Source organism: Microcaecilia unicolor, chromosome 4, assembly GCF_901765095.1.
Source record: "Microcaecilia unicolor chromosome 4, aMicUni1.1, whole genome shotgun sequence".
In the NCBI taxonomy this organism is placed as follows: domain Eukaryota; kingdom Metazoa; phylum Chordata; class Amphibia; order Gymnophiona; family Siphonopidae; genus Microcaecilia; species Microcaecilia unicolor.
Window position 1 is genome coordinate 97,066,029 of NC_044034.1, and position 18,347 is coordinate 97,084,375.

The following is an 18,347-nucleotide window of genomic DNA, read 5'->3' on the forward strand; positions in this document are numbered from 1 at the left end:
TTTACCGTTGCTATTCTAAGAAAGTCCGTAGTCTGCAAGTTAGCAATTACAAAATAACAGCAGCCATCAGCAACATGTTTTGCTTGATCTCCCTAATACCCCTTCCTTCCCCCCCCCCCCCCCCCAACCTGGAAGGACCCCAAAGAGTTAGAACAGGATTTGAACCTGGGCTGCTCCTCTGTTCTGCACGAATATCTGTGTGGCCATTTTCTACAAATGCTGCCATACAGACATCCATATCCCTTGTTTTCCCTCCTTGTCATAATTTGGGCATTTCATTTTGTAAAATAGCTGTTCATGCTGGACGTCTCCAGCACATGGAAGTCCATTTCATGTGTTTTCGAACAGGAAATCTTGACATATTTCCTGTTCAAAAATACATGTGAGATGGACTTTGGGACATTCTGACATGGATGCCTCTATTCTTACTTGGATGTCCTTTCGAAAATGCCTTTCCACATTACTGTGGTATGTGCATAAATGTTTAGAATATTGGCATTTATATGCATACGTGTCAATATTCCATCTAAGACTGATAGTACATGCTTAACTTGGATGGCGCATATTTGCAAGAGAGGCATACACAGGGCAGAACATGGGTGTGATTCCCACTTAAGCATTTAACAAGTGGGAGCTTTTAGACCAGCTCTATGGCTGGCATATCTACTTGCACCTAAATGCTACACACATATATACCTGGTTATGCTAGTATTCTATAAAGAATACTATTTTCTTTTATGGAATAGGCTTCTACGACTACCAGGCACCCTACTGTAGAATTTCTTAGCTGGTTTCCTTCTGATAACTGACTATAACAGGGATGGGCAACACAACCCAGTCGGGTTTTCAAGATTTCCACAAGAAATCGATTTGCATACAATGGAAGCAGTACATACAAATCAATCTCATGCATACTAATTGTGGAAATCTTGAATACCCATCTGGGTTGTGGCCCTCGAAGGCTGTGGTTGCCTATACCTGGACTGTAAGGTGCCTTCATACTCTGCAGCAATACAAGCCCCTCCCCTCCAAATGAGCACATAGGGAAAGATATCCCTGAGTTTTTCGCCACCAAAAATCCTGGGAGATTTTAATTCATAAATCAGGAGCAAGCTTTGCACTGAAGCAAATACTGGATAGAACTGCCGCTTCTGTGCTGTGCTCTAACTGCAGGGTTGAACTGGTGCTGCAGTCAGGGTAGTTGAATGTGATCATGTGAAGTTAAAATGGATAAAATTGTAACAAAGTACTGTAGATGATGGCAGGGAAAGACCAGTTAATTCATCCAGCTTGCCCCTCTGTGCCTATCCACAATCCAAGAGGACCTCTCCAGGGCTGCCGAGAGACACAGCCGGGCCTGGGCAGGACTGGACTGCCGCATGCACCCCTCCCCCGGGCTGCTGCCGCCGCCTCCCACCCCCCATACCTTTCTGTCTTTGAGTCACCGCTGCGCTGTTCTCTGTCCTCTTCTGCTCCTGTGTGCCGGGAGTCAGGACCTGGATGATTGCATTAATGTGATATTGCATTAATGTAATCATCCAAGTCTTGGGCGGCATGCAGGAACAGGAGAGGACAGACCTGGAAACAGGCAGGAAGAAGCTTGCCCATGCAGGGCCCGGACAATTTTGCCCCCGCCCCCACCCCTTGGCGGCCCTGGACTCTCAACTGTTTGCAGATTAACATTCCTTATCCAAATCAATTTTTCACTTGCCTCCTCATTGGTCCTCAACCATTCTGGGTGGATGCTCATACAAGGACCAATAAAATCACGAGCTCTGCGCTTGCTACTTCTCACAGGAGTTCTACCCACAGGCATAGCTAGGTGGGGACATGGGCCCCCACAAATTTAGTCTGGGCCCCCCTCCACTTTCAACCCCCCCCCCCTGCTGTCGTAAGGTACCTTTGCTGGTGGGGGTCCCCAACCCCCACCAGCCTTAGTCTTCTTCAGCACTGGTCTCTGGCGCATTCGCTCACTTCGCTGATCTGTGCTGAGTCCTGACATCCAGCACGTCCTACACATTCCTTTAAGTGGGGGGGGTCCAGAAGTGGTGGGGGAGGGTCGGTGGCAGGGGGGTCGGCAGTGGGGGGAGGCGGGCTAAAATGTGCTCTCCCACCTTGGGCTTTGGACCCCCCTTCTGCCGAGGTCTGGCTACACTCCTGGTTCTACCAATTATTACTGGAATGTCTAACTCTTCCTAAAGTTTCTTTCTATTTTCACAGAAACCCAATGAGGCTGTCCGCAAGTTCTACCCCAGTGGGAAGATTTTCTTTATCTTTTTTCCAGATGGGACAGGTCAGGTTCAGTATCCATTCAAAGGTGTAATGTGCATTCTGGAGAATCATCTTGTTATTAATGAACTTGTCAACTGTTCTGTGCATGGAAGGAATAGAAATAAAAAAGGGGGGGTTCTGCTTTTAATAAACCTTCCCCTGTTTTTATTTTCAAAATTTCTATTTCACACCTCTCCTAGTGGGTTAGTTTTAAACCGTAACTAATCTAATGCCAGAATTACTGTCCAAAAAGATGAATGAGAAATCTTCCCCAAGGCATCTGTCCATGCCGCTCAACATTTTTCCATGAGAAGAATATTGTGTTGCCTGTGTACATCCATCTCCCCTCTCCCCCCACCATTGCTGAGTGCTTCACCTATGCAGCACCCCTAAATGCTATTAATCCAACTCAATTTAGTGCTCAAGGCCAATAAATTTATACACCGTGTGCTGTTGCTGTTAAGCAGTATACAAAAACAAACAACAAAAAGTGGAGAAACTAGATCCGCTACATGGATAAAAATAGAGGAACAGCAAAAGAGTAGCGAGATCAACATGACACTCCCAAGACACCATGTCTTGGGAGTGTCATGTTGATCTCGCTACATTTTTACTGTTCCGCTGTTAAGCAGTTGTCAGACTTATGTGAGTTCTTGTACCAAGTACAGCACTGCTGAACCCGGTATTCGGACCAGGTTCTGCTTGGCGGCCGGACAACCCCGGGTTTCACCTGCGCTGGCCGCTGTTCCCCAGAGGTTGAGCCCCTAGGTGTGGGCGGCCTGCAGGACTTACGAGACGGAGCTGGAAGTGGGGTGGTGAACGTATCCGCCAGGCAGGCAGCAGGCAAGAGAGTGATCCAGGTTCAGGCAAAGTCAATAGGCAGGCAGGGGAGTAATCCAGGAACAGGCAATGTCAACAGGCAAGCAGCAGGCAGGGGAGTAATCCAGGTACAGGCAAAGTCAATAGGCAAAAACAGGCAAGAGAGTAATTCAGGCACAGGTAAAGTCAATAGGCAGGCAGCAGGCAGGGGAGTAGTTCAGGTACAGGCAATGTCAGGCAAACAGCAGGCAGCGGAGTAATCCAGGTACAGGCAATGTCAATAGGCAAACAACAGGCAAGAGAGTAATCTAGGCACAGGTAAAGTCAGTAGGCAGGCAGCAGGTCAAGAGGGTAATCCAGGTACAGGCAAAGTCAGTAGGCAGGCAGCAGGTCAAGAGAGTAATCCAGGTACAGGCAAAGTCAATAGGCATGCAGCAGGCAAGAGAGTAATCCAGGTACAAGCAAAGTCAGCAACAAGAGACAAGCAGATAAGAAGCAAACTACTGAGCAAGTAACACCTACCAAAGTAGAAGCCGAAGCATGGAGCCCAGGAAGAGCTCAGCTGATAAAGTGCTGGCGTCTGACATCAGCAGGAACCAGCAGGGAGAAGGAGCACAACCACAGGACAAGAGCAGGGGAAGGAGGAACCGGAAGACCAATAGGAGAGAAGCAAGGGAAGCCAGGCAGAGGGAGAGCAAACCCAGGTGCATGGAAGCAAAGCAATTAAGGAGCCTGCAACCACCGCTCTCTGAACAAACCCAGAGAAGAACTACACACACATGGCTCAGGGCAGTGCAAGTCAAGTGTGCGTGTCCACGGGACCCCGTGCAGCCTGAGGACGCTGCTTGTGTTGAGGTAGGGGACATGACAGCAGAATATCATTAGAGAACAGGTGGGCAAACCTCATAGGCTGAGGGCTACATCAGGTGGCACATTGAACTGCCAAGCCAAGAGCTAGGAGCAGGGCTGACCTTAGAAGTTGTGGGACCTTGTGCAGACATGTTTGGTGGGCACCCTCCCCTCCTCAGGACTCCTTCTGAAAGGCACAAATCCAAAGGGTGAGATGTAACAGTGGCCAATATTGTGGTGGGAGGTATATAGAGCATCAGTGCTGAGGAGCACAGTTACCAAGGGGGAGGGGAAGGAAGAGAAAGAGACAGAGAGGGAGATAGAGATGGAAAGGAAAAAGAAGCTTTAACTTTTGGCCAGCTGCCAGTTGCAAAGCTGATTCAGTTTAGCACAGGGCCCTATGCAGATGCCCATACTTTATGCCAGCCTGGTTGGTGGGAGGGGGTTGAAGATTCAAAGAAGAACAGGGTGTCCTCTGGAGCACCACTGCAACACCCTTATCTGCTGCCACTTTCTTCAGAACAGCTGGAAATGCAGGCAGGATACAACCACTGCATGTCTAGCCCCTAGGAGTTCGACGCCGATAGTCTAGATTTCCCTGTTGTAATGGAGAGAGCTCATGAATCTGTTTGAATGGTTGAGATAAACTCTAAAGGGGCAATTCTATAAAATGGGCAGAGCCTGGGCAGGACTCACATTTACACTTATACTTTATAGCAGTGGCGTATCCAGTCCTCTCATTTTGGGTGATCCGACAGTTAAGATGGGTGATGTCACTTCCTGTTTCCTCCCTGGCAAGACACGGCAGAGGGAAGCCTACAGGGCTGGGAGCGGACAAATGTAGCACCTGAAGCCCACGAAGGCGATGAAGTACACTGGGGAGGGGGAATTGCTAGGCTGCAGGTGGGAGGGGGGTTGGCAAATGCCAGATTTGGGAATGGAAGAGACAGAGAGAGATAAGTGTGGCAGCAGCCTCTGAACTGTTTTGGGGGAACCAGACAGGGAGGGCCTATGTTCACCCAGGCCCACCCTTAGTTATGCCACTGCCTTACAGATTACTCTAAAGTGGTGCGTATCTTCAGCTTTTAGGTGTCCGCATTCACACAAGCCATAGTGCCTAAATACCACACAATATATTACCTGTTATGCTAGTTCTCTATAAAGGAAAGTAGGCCAATTGTCAGGCTTGGTTATAGAATTGCCTTTCAAAGCAATTTGTGTATCTGTGACCTGCTAAGTGAAAAAGTACCAAAAGTGAGGTTACAAATAACAGAGATAGAGCCCTGTTTACTAAGCTGCGCTGTAGGCACGCTAACGCTAAAGACACCCATAGGAATATATGGGTGTCTCTAGCATTAGCGCGTGCTAAAAAGTTAGCGCGCCTACAGCGCAGCCTAGTAAACAGGCCCCAAAGGCTATAAAGTTTGGAGGGGTAAATCTGTGCAGCTTTCAGTTTTGAAAATTGTGTGTACTATAGGATCAGTAGAAAGGGAAAATGGAATTTTTTTTCATAACTTTGGATTACAGAGATATAAAAGTTTGCAGTTTGCTATTTTTCAAATGCGTTTTTCCAAAAAACGTAATTTTAATGATAAACGGTTCTCATTTTTTTAAAGACATAAATAACCCATACCTGAGGCTGAAATTTTGCAGAGTTATGCAACTGATATCCCTCTAGCCTATGGTGTAAATAAGTCGCATCCCCCACTTTTGGTACCTTTTTGCTCAGCGGGTCACATTTATTTTCCTTGTGGAATAAGGTGGAGAGAGTCCCTATTTATTTGTTAACTAAATAAGCAGGTTTTTTCCTTAACTGTTCACAAGTTATCCATCAGGGAGAGTTGCAATCATGATCATACGTGACAGTCCAAATCATATCGCCTACATAATATTGGAGGATCAAGCGATGGAACAGCCAGTTCGAGCAGTCTTTAAGAGCGATGGCCACGCAACATGCTACCAGCAAAATAAGCTACTGTGGTAAGGTGGATTGGGTTTAAAATTACCTATTGTAACCACTCAAGTGCAATGAAACATATATATTTGCTACCACATCATCTGCATGCTGATTTCAGTGCTTCATAAGACACAGGCCCATGATTTTTTTTTTCTTCCTTCTCACATTGCCTGCTTCTGTCAGGGTTTTCAAATCGACTTTTAGAAATTGCTATTGAAATGTGCAAGAGAAAAGCAAAATTCACAAGACTCATTACTAAATCCATGTAGTAGAGTAATGGATATTGATCCTCAGCCTGCACAGGTTGGAGATCAGCATTCATTGCCCCTCCTCACCTTCACCTACTCAGTTTCCCTTGGCAACTTTAGAAAGCCTTGCCTGTAGGTAGGAAGTTTCATTTGTAGAGACACGTACAGGAAGGATACAAGATTTATTTTTATTTATTTAGTTTCAAACTTCTGTACCGCTTAAATCTAAGCAGTTTACAAAATACAAACAAAATATACATTAAAAACCTATTACAAGTAAACATCAAATTACAAATAACGCCCCCCCCCCAAAAAAAAAAAAAAAAAACCTCATACACTCTCTTCTAATAACACAGGATGCTGTTGCAACTACTCCATGTACCACTGTTCCAATCTAAAATTACATCAGCAAATAAAGAGGTCTTCAAATGTTTAAACTGTGAAGCTTCTGTACACAACCTCAAGATTACTTCCAAGAACAAATTTTCTATGGAGCCTTCTTACTAAGCCATGGCAAAATCTGGGCTTAGGGCTTGATTCCGGTGGTCTTTTACTAAAGCTTAGCTCGAGTTATCTGCAGCAGGGCCCATAGGAATAAAGTGGACCCTGCTGCAGATAACTTAAGCTAAGCTTCAGTAAAAGACCCCCTCAGTAAATGGCACTCAAAAATCGGTGCTCAGTGCTATTCTATAATGAAAAAGTCAAAGATGATCAGCCATTATAGAATGCATCGAGCGCCGTTATGCCTGCTGAAGCCAGGTGTAATTCCCAATGCCCAATTTGGCCGCATATCCCTGGTATTTTATAACACTGTGCAAAACTTTAGGAATGCCTCTGACCCGCCCAAGCACTCCTCATGGCCACACCCCCTTTTGTGTTGTGGGCTATGGGATTTGGGTGCACATTGTTATAGAATAGCGCATAGCAAGATGTGTGTGCAAATTCAAATTGGTGCCAGTTAGTTGCAATTAGCACCCAGTTATTGGCACTGATTGGCTCATGCCAGTTTAGTTGGGCACACATCTTGCATCGGTGCCCAAATATCAGCGCCCAATTTTGTGCGCCATATATAAAATCCAGGAGTTAGTGTGTGCTAATGTGGGACTTAACTGCGCACTAAGCCCAGATTTACCACAGCAGTACACTGAGGATTTTTTTAAATCTCTTTTTATTTTTTTGCAGGTCCCATGCTAATTTTTCTATTAGTGCACAGGACTTGCAAAAAAAAAAAATGCAGCAGCACTAAGAGTTCCCGTGTTAAGGTTTCCTTTTACTAAGCTGCATTGAAAGGGGGTCTGCGCTAGCATGCGCACATGTTTTTTGCACGCGCTGATGCCCCCTTTTACCACAGTGGGCAAAAGGCTGTCTCTTTTCTCAACAAGAAATGGCTATGCGGTAAGTGAACCTTTTACCACGCGGCCATTTCAGGGAGGAGCACTTACCGCCACCCACTGAGGTGGTATTAAGGGCTCTTGCACTATCCCGGTGGTAACCGGACAGAGATTACCGCCGGGTAAGCATTGGTGCTACAAAAATAGAAAATATTTCTGTAGCTCCAGAAATAGCGCTCGCTGGGGGTGGGAACTACCGCTGGGCTCCTGCGGTAGTTCCAGATTGGCGTGCAGCAAGCCCTGCCCATTCCGCACCCATCCAATGCCCCCTTTCAAAAAATATTAGTGTTCCAAAAAAGAAAACTACTACAAAATGTTTTAACATGCTTTCGATGGGCCTTTTACCCACGTTAAGCACACGTTAGTGCTTAACTCAGTTTAGTAATAGGGCCCCTATATCATGCTGTGGGAGCAGAGTCACATTTATGTTGTTAAGTGGTGTTTGAAAATTTAAGGTCACTGGGAAACAAAGATTGTTAGGAATCAGATCCCCCCTCACACAGTTCCTATGGCTCAGGCCACTGCATGCTGCCGGGTAGGAGATCCAGGTTTGTATTCCCATTCATCAGGAGTTTGGCATGTCTGAACTGAACCTACAGGTGGTATGCTTGGACCTTATGAACGGAGAAAAGATAGTTACTGCTATGGTACACCTCAGACAGGGTGCACTCCGGCTGATGAACCCCCCCCCCCCCTCCCCGAATTTCCTGGGAATGTTACCTGAGAGGAAGGAGTAACAGAGTACTGAAGAAGAAATTTTTCATTTAAAATTCAAGATTTATTTTCCACCTTAACCAAACAAGCTCAAAGCGGATCACAATATTCTGTATAAATCATATAGCAATTACAGAAAGATTGCACAGAATGGCAAGTCACGACTTCTATCCAATCTTCCCACATGTAATGCTTAGTAAACTCTTGTACATATATATCAAGGCAAATTAAAATAATCTAAATAAAAATCAACCAACAGTTGTAAAAAGTCACATAACTCATCTAGCTACAAGTTATTTAAAAAAAAGTTATACTATTCAAGCCTCTAACTATACTAACCCATCCTCATTCACTAACTTATTCATTTAAGGCCTATAAAATACTGGCCAAATAGCCATGTTTTAAACTCTTTCTAAAATCTTTAGAAAAGATTGGGGGGAAAGGCTAAAAACAAACACCTCCCCCCCTCCTTTTTTTACAAAGCTGCGCTAGCGACTGCCGGTGCGGTAATGCCGACACAGCCCATTCAAAGTGAATGGGCTGTGTCGGCATTACCACATGGCTTTGTAAAAGGAGGGAAATCAGGGTTTCATACCTCATATCCAGAAAATATAAGGGCTGAAGATGATCTGAGAAGGTGGAAGAGATCAGATTGAGAGATAGGACTGAAGTTGTAAAAGATTTTTGTTGATTGTTTTTTTGTTATTTTATTTTACTTTAGTTAGTTCAGTAATGTTATGTCAGTGTGAAGAATTGTATTTTGATTTTATGTATGTATGTCTTGTAAACCGTTGAGAATTTTGGAATTGTGTGTTATAATAATTTTTAAATAAATAAAATGGGCAATTTTCTTTCTGCCAGTAAAAAGCTGTTTACTTGCAAGAAAAGACCAGTGAAAAATTGCTGTCCCCTGCCCTAGTGCAGGTAAAAGTACTCCCACCAGCACAATGCTGGCACTTATACCTGTAGGTGAAAAAAGGTGGGAATGAATTGGGGAAGAGAGAGTATAGGTGGGGATTTAATTTCTGTTCCTCTCCTCCCCCCCCCCCCCCCTTTTTCTCTGCCTTTCTCATGTGCTCTGTGGAATGTCTGCGCGGTCTGCAACAAACTTTCCTGCATCCATGACCTCTTTATCTCTCGTACTCTCCATCTGATTGCCATAACCAAGACTTGGCTTTACCCTGAAGACTCTGCTTCAGCCATGGCACTGTGTCATGGAGGCTACCTTTTCTCCCGTACTCCTCACCTGGTTGGCCATGTAAGTGGTGTCGGGCTACTATTTTCACCCTCCTGTGCATTTCAACCTCTTCTTCCACCTCAGTCTCATTGCTTTTCTTCCTTCGAAGTCCACTCCATTCATCTAGTCACTCCTCTGCCTCTCCAAGTAGCAGCCATTTATCGACCCCTGGAAAAGTCCCTTCCTTCCTTTCTTTCTTGAACCTTCATCTCTATTCCTCATTCTTGGATTTTAACATTCATGCTAATGATCCCTCTAACTCATGCTTCTCGGTTTCTCACTTTAACATCCTCTTTCAATCTTCAACAGTGCTCCACTACCCCCACTCACCAGAATGGCCACTGTCTTGATCTTATCTTCTTCTCCAACCACTTAGTCTCCAGTTTCTGCACCTCAGCTGTGCCCCGCTCTGACCATCATCTGATAGCTTTCATACTTAAACACCCTCCACCCCAATCCTGTCCAGTCTCAACCAGTACATTTAGGAATCTTCAGGCTATTGACCCTTCTACCCTGCCCTTCAGTGTTTCAAATCTCTTCTCAACCACTATGTTATCCAAGTCTGTCAATGAGGCTGTCTCTTCCTATAATACTACTCTCTTCTCTGCTCTGGACACTCTCGCTCCTCCCCTTCCTCATTTTGTAAGGTGTACCAAACCCCAGCCTTGGCCGACCTGTAGAATCTGCTACCTACGTTCCTGTGCCCGCTCTGCCGAATGGCTTCGGCTGAAATCCCATGCCCATGCTGACTTCATACATTTCAAATTCTTGATGACCTCCTTCCAGTCTGCTCTTTCACTTGTCAAACAGGACTACTACATCCAGTTGACAAATTCTCTTGGACCCCAAATACACCCCCTCCCACCCTCCAAAAATGTGAATAAATATATGACTTACCAGCCTCTATGACAGCTGCAGATGTTCAAGTCAGGTCTATTAGGTCCCTGGAGTAGTGTAGTGCTCAGTGCAGTACAGTGAGGGACCCAGGTCCCTTCTCTACCTGTCACACTTGTGGTGAAAACTGTGACCCCTCCCAAAGTCAACAAAACTACACTGTACCCACATATAGGTGCCCCCTTCATCCATAAGGGTTATTGTAGTGGGGGACAGTGGATTTTGGGTGGGTTTTGGAGGGCTCAGGGGTAAGATAAGGGAGCAAAAGTGAGATGTGTACCTGGGAGCATTTTTATGAAGTGCACAGAAGTGCCCTCTAGGGTGTCCCATTGTTCTCCAGTGATGTCTGGGAGACCAGGCTATTAAAAATGCTGGCTCCTCCTACATCCCAATGGCATGAATCTCTACGTTTTGCACCTATTCGTTGTTTTTTTTTCTTCTGAAAATGGGCCAAAAAACAAAACATCCAAATCACAAAACTTTGTTCAAAACAGTATTTTGAAGAAAAAAATAGATGTTTTTTCTTTTTGAAAATTACCTTCTTTGTTATTAGGATTGTGGGTGTTTTGTGCAAAACATCCAAATTGGACTTAGACGTCATATCGAAAATGCCCCTCTTAGTATCACGGCTGTCTTCTAGCCTTTATTGTTATGTTATTGGTAATTCTTTTTACCTATGGTTTCCCTGAGTTTCTACTTAATTTCCTTTCCGCAATGTCATGGACTAGAGTTTGTTTGATTTCAATTTTGAAATGATTCCGTATTTGTGATTAAGAGTAATATTATTTACTTTTATATTTCTTGTATTTCTACACAAGTAGTTGATACCTTGTATGTTAATTTGAAATTTGCAATAAAAAGAAAGTTTTTAAAAATGAAGGTCTATTAAGAAGTTAAAATAGTTTTAAAATTAGTACCATTAACATTCATAGTTCCTACAAATAAGTACCTGTATATACTATGTAAACCGCTTTGAATGTAGTTGCAAAAACCACAGCAAGGTGGTATATCAAGTACCATTTCCCTTCCCTTCCTGAAGCTGTCACAGAGCCTGGTATCCCTTGCCAGTTTCAAATTCAGGAGAGGGAGGGGGACAGCAACCACTGTTGGATATTAAGGAGGTGACTTGCCGTGATCCCTCTAGTGGGCAGCTGCTCATTCAGAGAATCTTTCTGTAACCTGGATGTGCCAAGTATCAGGTCTAAATAACAATGTCCATCTTTTTGGACTTAGACATCCCTTCCCCTTTTGAAATTGGAGTTGGATGTCCATATTTTGGTGCCTCCCTTGTCCTGCCCAAAACATTTTCAGACTACGCCCTCTTGCCATAAGGACATGCTGCAGTTTTAGATGTCCATATATCAACTTCATAAAATTGGAGTTTGGAAGTCCATGCAATATGGATGTCTAAATGTTCCTCTATTCAAGAAATCTCAACTGCCCCAACTTGACATTTTGTCCTTTAGATTGTAAGCTCCTTCGAGCAGGGACTGTCCTTTGTTTAACTGTACAGCGCTGCGTAACCCTAGTAGCGCTCTATAAATGTTAAGTAGTAGTAGTAGTTTTCAGATGTACAAACCCAAACAGAGCCACAACAATAAAATCCACACATAGCATTTGAAAGCATTCCCAAAACCCTGCCAGTGCATGCTTTCCCTACTTGTTCATAATTTATTTGCCAAAGGACTTACCAACAAGAGAAAAGACTGAAATACCACCCTAATTGTCACAATCTTCTCTGCTTGGCCTTTCTTCTGCATGTTCCTATCTTGCCTGCCTGCTAAGGCCAACTTTGTCTCCAGTCTCCAAACCATCAGATGTAGGTCATGCCTGCCATCAGCAGAAATTATAATATTAGGGGTCCAGATCTTGTAGAATCTTTTTTAAATACCTTCACAGTTTAATATTGTCAAACCAAGGACCCTGCTTCTGCAGACTTTTCCAAATCACCTTCACTCACAAGATGACATGCTATGAAGAGTTGCCTGCTCCCCCATATCATTTGATTCCACAGACTTCGATGAATCAGCCCCTAAAATATTAAAAATTAAAATTATATAGTGCAACACTTCAAAATAGTATAACAATGCAGTGCATCATGAAACTTCAGGGATTATGGAAACATTTTTAAATAAATTCCTATTTTCTTACACTTCTTTAAAAAAAAAAAAAGGAACTTTTCAATCTTTTTCAAACAAAGAATCAGAAAATTGGCAAGAGATATGAGAGCTAAAGCAGGTAAGCTTTTCTTTTTTATTTCCATGTAATTTTAAAAACTGGAAAATAAAATTCAGTAAGATGTATAAATACTAAACCTGGTAAGGATGTTTGATCAGCATAAACAAGTCCTCTCAGTGCATTAAAAAAAATCAATGAGCACATTAAATCCAGAATGGGCTCTTACAAATCATTATAAGCAGCCTTTACCATTACCCTTCCAGAAAGACCAGCACGGTGTCAGATTTTGCCTGCAGAGATGGTGCTTCTCCATCCATCACGGAGTATTATGATTTGTAAGGAATTACAGCCTCGTCTTCTGGAAACTGTAAAACACCACTGCCCTGGGTGCCTGACACCTTTGGCTCTGATCAATTTTTCTTTTTCCTGTTTTTCACGTCATGCTGCTGCTATATCACCCCTTTGGATGAAAAGTCATTGCGTTCTGCGCTGAATACCCTAATAACTTACTTTTGGAAAGCCACAAAGGAAATATATATTCTTTGTGCTAATCACTCTTCTTCGATGTACATTTAGGTTTACTGGAATTAGATTTTTGTTTCTATTTTCTGAAGGATTTTTCTCTAAATGTGTTCTGTTTTTTTCAATGCTTTCTTCTGTTGCCTGTGAGCAAGACATATCACCCAGTGACATTTGTTATTTTTAAGTGACTGAGCTGCAATAATAGTTACAGATCGAGAAAAAAGGGGAATAAAATTTTATAGTACAGTAAGCAATAAATCCTAAGCAAAGGTTACTATCGCAGGTACCACTTTATTTTCCTAGGGATAAGTCATTTTGTTAAAATAAAAAAAACAACAAGTTTACATATAGAAGTGGAGGGACATTTTGGAATGGGTGTCCATCTCACATGCATTTTAGAACAGGACACAACCTGTTTTAAAATACATGTGAGATGGACATCCAAGTGCTGGAAATGTCCAGCATGAACCATCCATTTTACAAACTGAAACATCCAAATTATGAACGGGGAAAAACAAGAGACATGGATGTCTGGCAGCATAGGAATCTTATAAAATGGCCACATAGATGTCCATAGAGAGCAGAGGGGTAGCTTAATGGTTAGAGCAGTGAATTGAGAACGGGGAGGGGGGGGGGATCCAGGTTCAAATCCTGCTTCAGCTGTTTCTGACTCTTTTGGGGGGGGGGATCCAGGTTCAAATCCTGCTTCAGCGGTTTCTGACTCTTTTTTTTTTTTTTAATTTTGAGCCCTCAAAGAGGACAGAAAAATACCTACTGTACCTGAACATATACTATTTCAGTAGCCTTCAGGTGTCTTCTATAGGGAAAGGGAATGGAACCTTTCTGTGGTTTTTGCAACTACATTCAAAGCAGTTTACATAGTATATACAGGTACTTATTTGTACCTGGGGCAATGGAGGGTTGAATGACTTGCCCAGAGTCACAAGGAGCTGCAGTGGGAATCAAATCCAGTTTCCCAGGATCAAAATCTGCTGCACTAACCACTAGGCTACTCCTCCACTCATACAGTAGTGATTTTTCTGTCCCTGTCGGGAGTGCGTTTTGAACCTGTGTCCCTTTGTTCTCAGGGCCAGATGCACTAAACTTAATGAGCCATTAACGAGCAAGTAGTAAACCCTGGCATGCACCAAAGGCCATTTTCCGATCACGGTAGCAGCTAACGAAAACAGAATGCAAATGATCCAAAGGAGCTGCACTACCATTGCAAGGCTATTATAATGAGATGCACTAACGTTTACCGATTCCCCTTACCGTGGAAAGAGGTCTGCACCTCTCGTTAGGCTGGGGCTGCTGTGAACGGACCCATGGAGACCAGTGGGAAAGCGCCTAACACCCATGTAAAAAAAAAAAAAAAAAGAACAAACTGCATGTCCCAAGTGCTCATCAGGGACGTCCTTCTAAAGTGCCTAACATTGACGTCCTTCAAGGACGTCCCTGACATGCACTTGGCTTTTTATTTCCCCGCTGACGCCGACGCCCCCGAGGTCGCCGCTGCTCCCCCCTCCCCCTCCCCCCTGCATTGAAATGGCAGCTTCCCGCAGCCCCGGCCTCCCCGCCATCCTCCGCACCCCCGTGGCCCCGTTGAACTAACTATTGAACTAATTATTAGGCTGACTGCACAGTGGCGTTCCTAGGGGGGCTGACACCCGGGGCGGATCGCTGATGCGCCCCGCCCCCCTGGGTGCAGTGCGACCCCCCCCCCCCCCAGCGAAGGGACACCCCCCATGAAAGAACCCCCTGGGTGCACGCCGCTGGGGGGGGGGGGGGCTGCCGCGCGCACCTGTCCTTCGTTCGTTCCATGCTCCCTCTGCCCCGGAACAGGTTACAAGAATCTACGCAATCTGATTAAATGCTAGCTAGCTTCAGCTTGTCTTAAATATGTGTCATGTGTACCTATTATTTTGCTCTTCTTTGCCTCCTGAATGACTGAATTCTGCCCTGTTGGTGATTGTAGTTCCTTTCTTACATTCGTAAACCGCTCTGCACTGCAGTTTATAGCAATACATCAAAAATAAATAAACTAGCCTAACGAATGACACCATAACCCCAATCTCATTTTGCATGGGTTTTTTTTTTGTGTGTGTGTGCTGTTTTCCTGTCCAAGGGCTGCTTGAGATAGATCATTGTAAATGTTGCTTCCTAGGATACGGGAGATAAATGCTTTCCAGCAGTACCGTACTTTTCACCACACACTGAGGCATCTCTCTTGTAAGAAAGCTGTAAATCACTCTAATATGGACTGCAGGGACTGTCAAGACAAGAACTATAGAGCACACTAAAAACCTGTTCTAAACCTTTGCTATCATTGTTTATTTTATAGCTTGTTATACCTGCTAGAGCCAGCTCTCCAACCAGCATCAGTCTTTATACATTTCCTTTATTTAAACCGGCAGACAGGGCCGGTTTTAGACATGGTAGGGCCCAGGGCAGAAGTTAAGGAGGGGAACCCTAATCTCCCCTCCCCCCCATCTCCCCACCTGCATTGGTACTGTGTGGTCCCGGCACCTCTTCCCCTTCTCCCCACCTTCCCCTCACCTTGCAGTCTACTTTAAAATGTTTATTTCCCTTCTCAGAGGGGCCCCGGCCTGGCAGGCCATTCTCATAAGCTGCCTCCATCTGTCCTGAAATTTTCCCTCTCTACCACAATCCACCCAGGCGGAAATAGGAAATTGCATCAGAAGGAGGCGGATTGCAGCAGAGAGGGAAAGATTCAGGGCAGCCAGAGGCAGCTTATGAGGATGGCTGCCACACCGGTGCCCCTCTAAGAAGAGAAATACATATTTTAAAAAGATTGGGAAGGTGAGGGGAAGAGGAGACAGACTGTGGTTGGGGAGAAGGGGAAGAGATGCCTGAACCATGGGGCTCCCTGGAGCTGTGAGGCCCAGGGCAGCTGTCCTGTTTCCCCCCCCCCCCCCCCCCTAACTCTGGCCCTGCCGGCAGGGCTGGCACACCTGGTAAGCACAATAAGTGTGGCAAGAGGTCACTGACCTTTAGGGGTGTGCCAAAAGCTGCTGCAAGCTAGGCTTACCTGTTGCTCCAGTCTAGTCTCTTCTCCCTTCCCTTCCCTTCCCTTCCCTCCCCTCCCCTCCCCTAACCCCCTTCTCCAAATCCTGTGTTTCCGGCGTCTCTCCCTGCTGTTCTTTTCTTCTGACCCCTCCTCATGTAGTTAGGCATCTCGCCCTCTTCCTCCCTCCTACTCCACCTCTCTCCTTCCTTGTGCTAACTCCTCCCCCCCCCCCCCCCCCCCCCCCCCCCCCCAAGTTCAGCGCCTCTCTTCGTCTGTGCCTCCCCAAGCCCAGGGCCTCTCTTCTTTTCTGCCCCCTAGAGTTTTTTTTGCTATTTTCTCAGCAAACACTTGGAAATTCATTTTTTTTATTTTCAAGCCCCATCAGCGACAGGATGTTCAAAAATTGAGTGAAACTCATTAGTGTTCCACTTCACGGAAATCTTTAGTAAAAGATTTGTTCTTACTATCTACATTTATGTGCTGAGTGGAAAGAGATTACCTTGAAACATGGCGAAGTTATATACTTTTTAGTGTGATCACCTAGCGATTTTTGTGCATTCAAAAATGTTTGAACTGTAAACTTACCATTATGTGAAAAAAATGGGGTACCAGCTTACTGTTAATGGTGTCACAGTGATGTAGACTTTTGTCTGGGGAGCAATATTGGAGGCCTTTCACAAGCTCCACCCAAAGCCTCAAACAATCGCCGAACTCAAGGAAGCGCTGGAGATGGTCTGGGACAGCCTCCCACATGGACCAATCGAGAAGGTTGTTAAGAACTTCCCAAAGTGACTGAAGGTCTGTGGTGGACACTTTGAGCATTGACAGTGACTGCAAAAATCTGACACATTGTTAATTGTAGCATTTGAATGATGTTATTTTACTGTGTTTTATCTTAAACATTTTTAATACACAAAATCGCTAGATAGTAAAGCTAAAATTTCAGCAACATCAACATAGTTTAAGATTAATAGTAATATGATGACTAAATAAGTACATAAAATTTCTCATTGAAATTCAAAGCGGTTGCTGAGAAAATGGCAAAAAAACTCTAGGAGGTTACTATTTTTTGGCCTCACTCTATAAATTCATACAAATTCATTGGGGGAATCCTGAAAACCTTACTTGGTTGTGGCCCTTGAGGACCAAGCTTGCCCACCCTTGGTACAGACAGTGAAAGAAAGAGAGAATGAGAAGAAAAATCGAATGGGCAAATATAAAGGCAGAAAAAAAAAGATCAATGGCAGATAGATATAAAGAAAGGAAGGAAGGAGAGAGAAGACCTGTAAAGGCAAACCTGGAAAATAATTTAGAAGACTGACACATGGAAAGTGAAAAAGAGACTGGGTCCTGCCCAATTCCAAATTAAAATGCCCAGATAACAAATGTAGAAATAATATTATTTAATTCTTTTTAATGATTGGGATGTGTCCGCTCTGGGAACATTACATATATGTTTGTATTTTCCAGAGGTCAAGAGAAAATGCATGTTTGTTTCTGTTGTACTATTATTGCACTGTTTAGTTATTTTTAACATTTGTATCCCACATTTCCCCACCTATTTGCAGGCTCAATGTGGCTTACATAGTTCCGTAAGTGGTGATTACCAGTTCCAGATAGGAGAAATACATAGTTGAGGTAGAGGGACAGATTAAGTTAGGTTACAGGAGGAAAGTTCGTCCTAGGATAAGAACTAAAAGTAATAGGTTAAACTTCATTCATGACAAAAATAGCTTCTTAGTTTCTTGCTTGCTTGGATGGAGGGAAAGGGGTTCTCCATTTCAGTTTCTGTCTGCATGTTTTTTTTGTGGCCCCCTATTTTGTATCAGAAGAGGGTCTGTCCATGCTCTACATATGTGAGTGAAGTAGAGGACTCTGCTAGTATGTATGTCTGTATAGGAATCTGTATCAGTACATTGGTGTTGTAGGTCCCAGTGTAATATTTACAGCAGTCTTTTCATAGGTGGGTTTGGGCTGTCATAGTTTGATATGTTTGCTATATAGGTTTTGTGTATCATTTTGCAGGGTTTTGTGTTATTTTGCAAATGTCTGGCCCTATTTGAAAGCAGAAAGCAACAAGGCAGGGAGTCTGCCAAATCCAACATGGATGATATAAGACAGGGCGGCAGATGATATTTTAAAAAACAATATTTAATAAAAGGGAAAGGGATTTGATATACTGCCTTTCTGTGGTTACATTCAAAGCGGTTTACATATTATATACAGGCACTTATTTTGG

The 18,347-nt window shown here is 44.1% G+C and overlaps 1 protein-coding gene and 1 pseudogene across 4 annotated transcripts in view; one reads left to right on the forward strand and one right to left on the reverse strand.

Annotated features, from left to right (window-relative positions):
* Positions 1 to 18,347, forward strand: part of ERICH6B (glutamate rich 6B) — a 124,855-nt gene that overhangs the window by 85,390 nt on the left and 21,118 nt on the right. For all 4 annotated transcript variants that reach the window (XM_030200510.1, XM_030200509.1, XM_030200511.1 and 1 more), the window contains exons 10-11: positions 2,221 to 2,303; positions 5,764 to 5,919. In XM_030200510.1, the coding sequence (XP_030056370.1) occupies positions 2,221 to 2,303; positions 5,764 to 5,919 (239 nt within the window). The remainder of the gene's footprint in view (positions 1 to 2,220; positions 2,304 to 5,763; positions 5,920 to 18,347) is intronic.
* On the reverse strand, positions 16,483 to 16,605 carry LOC115469799 (annotated as a pseudogene).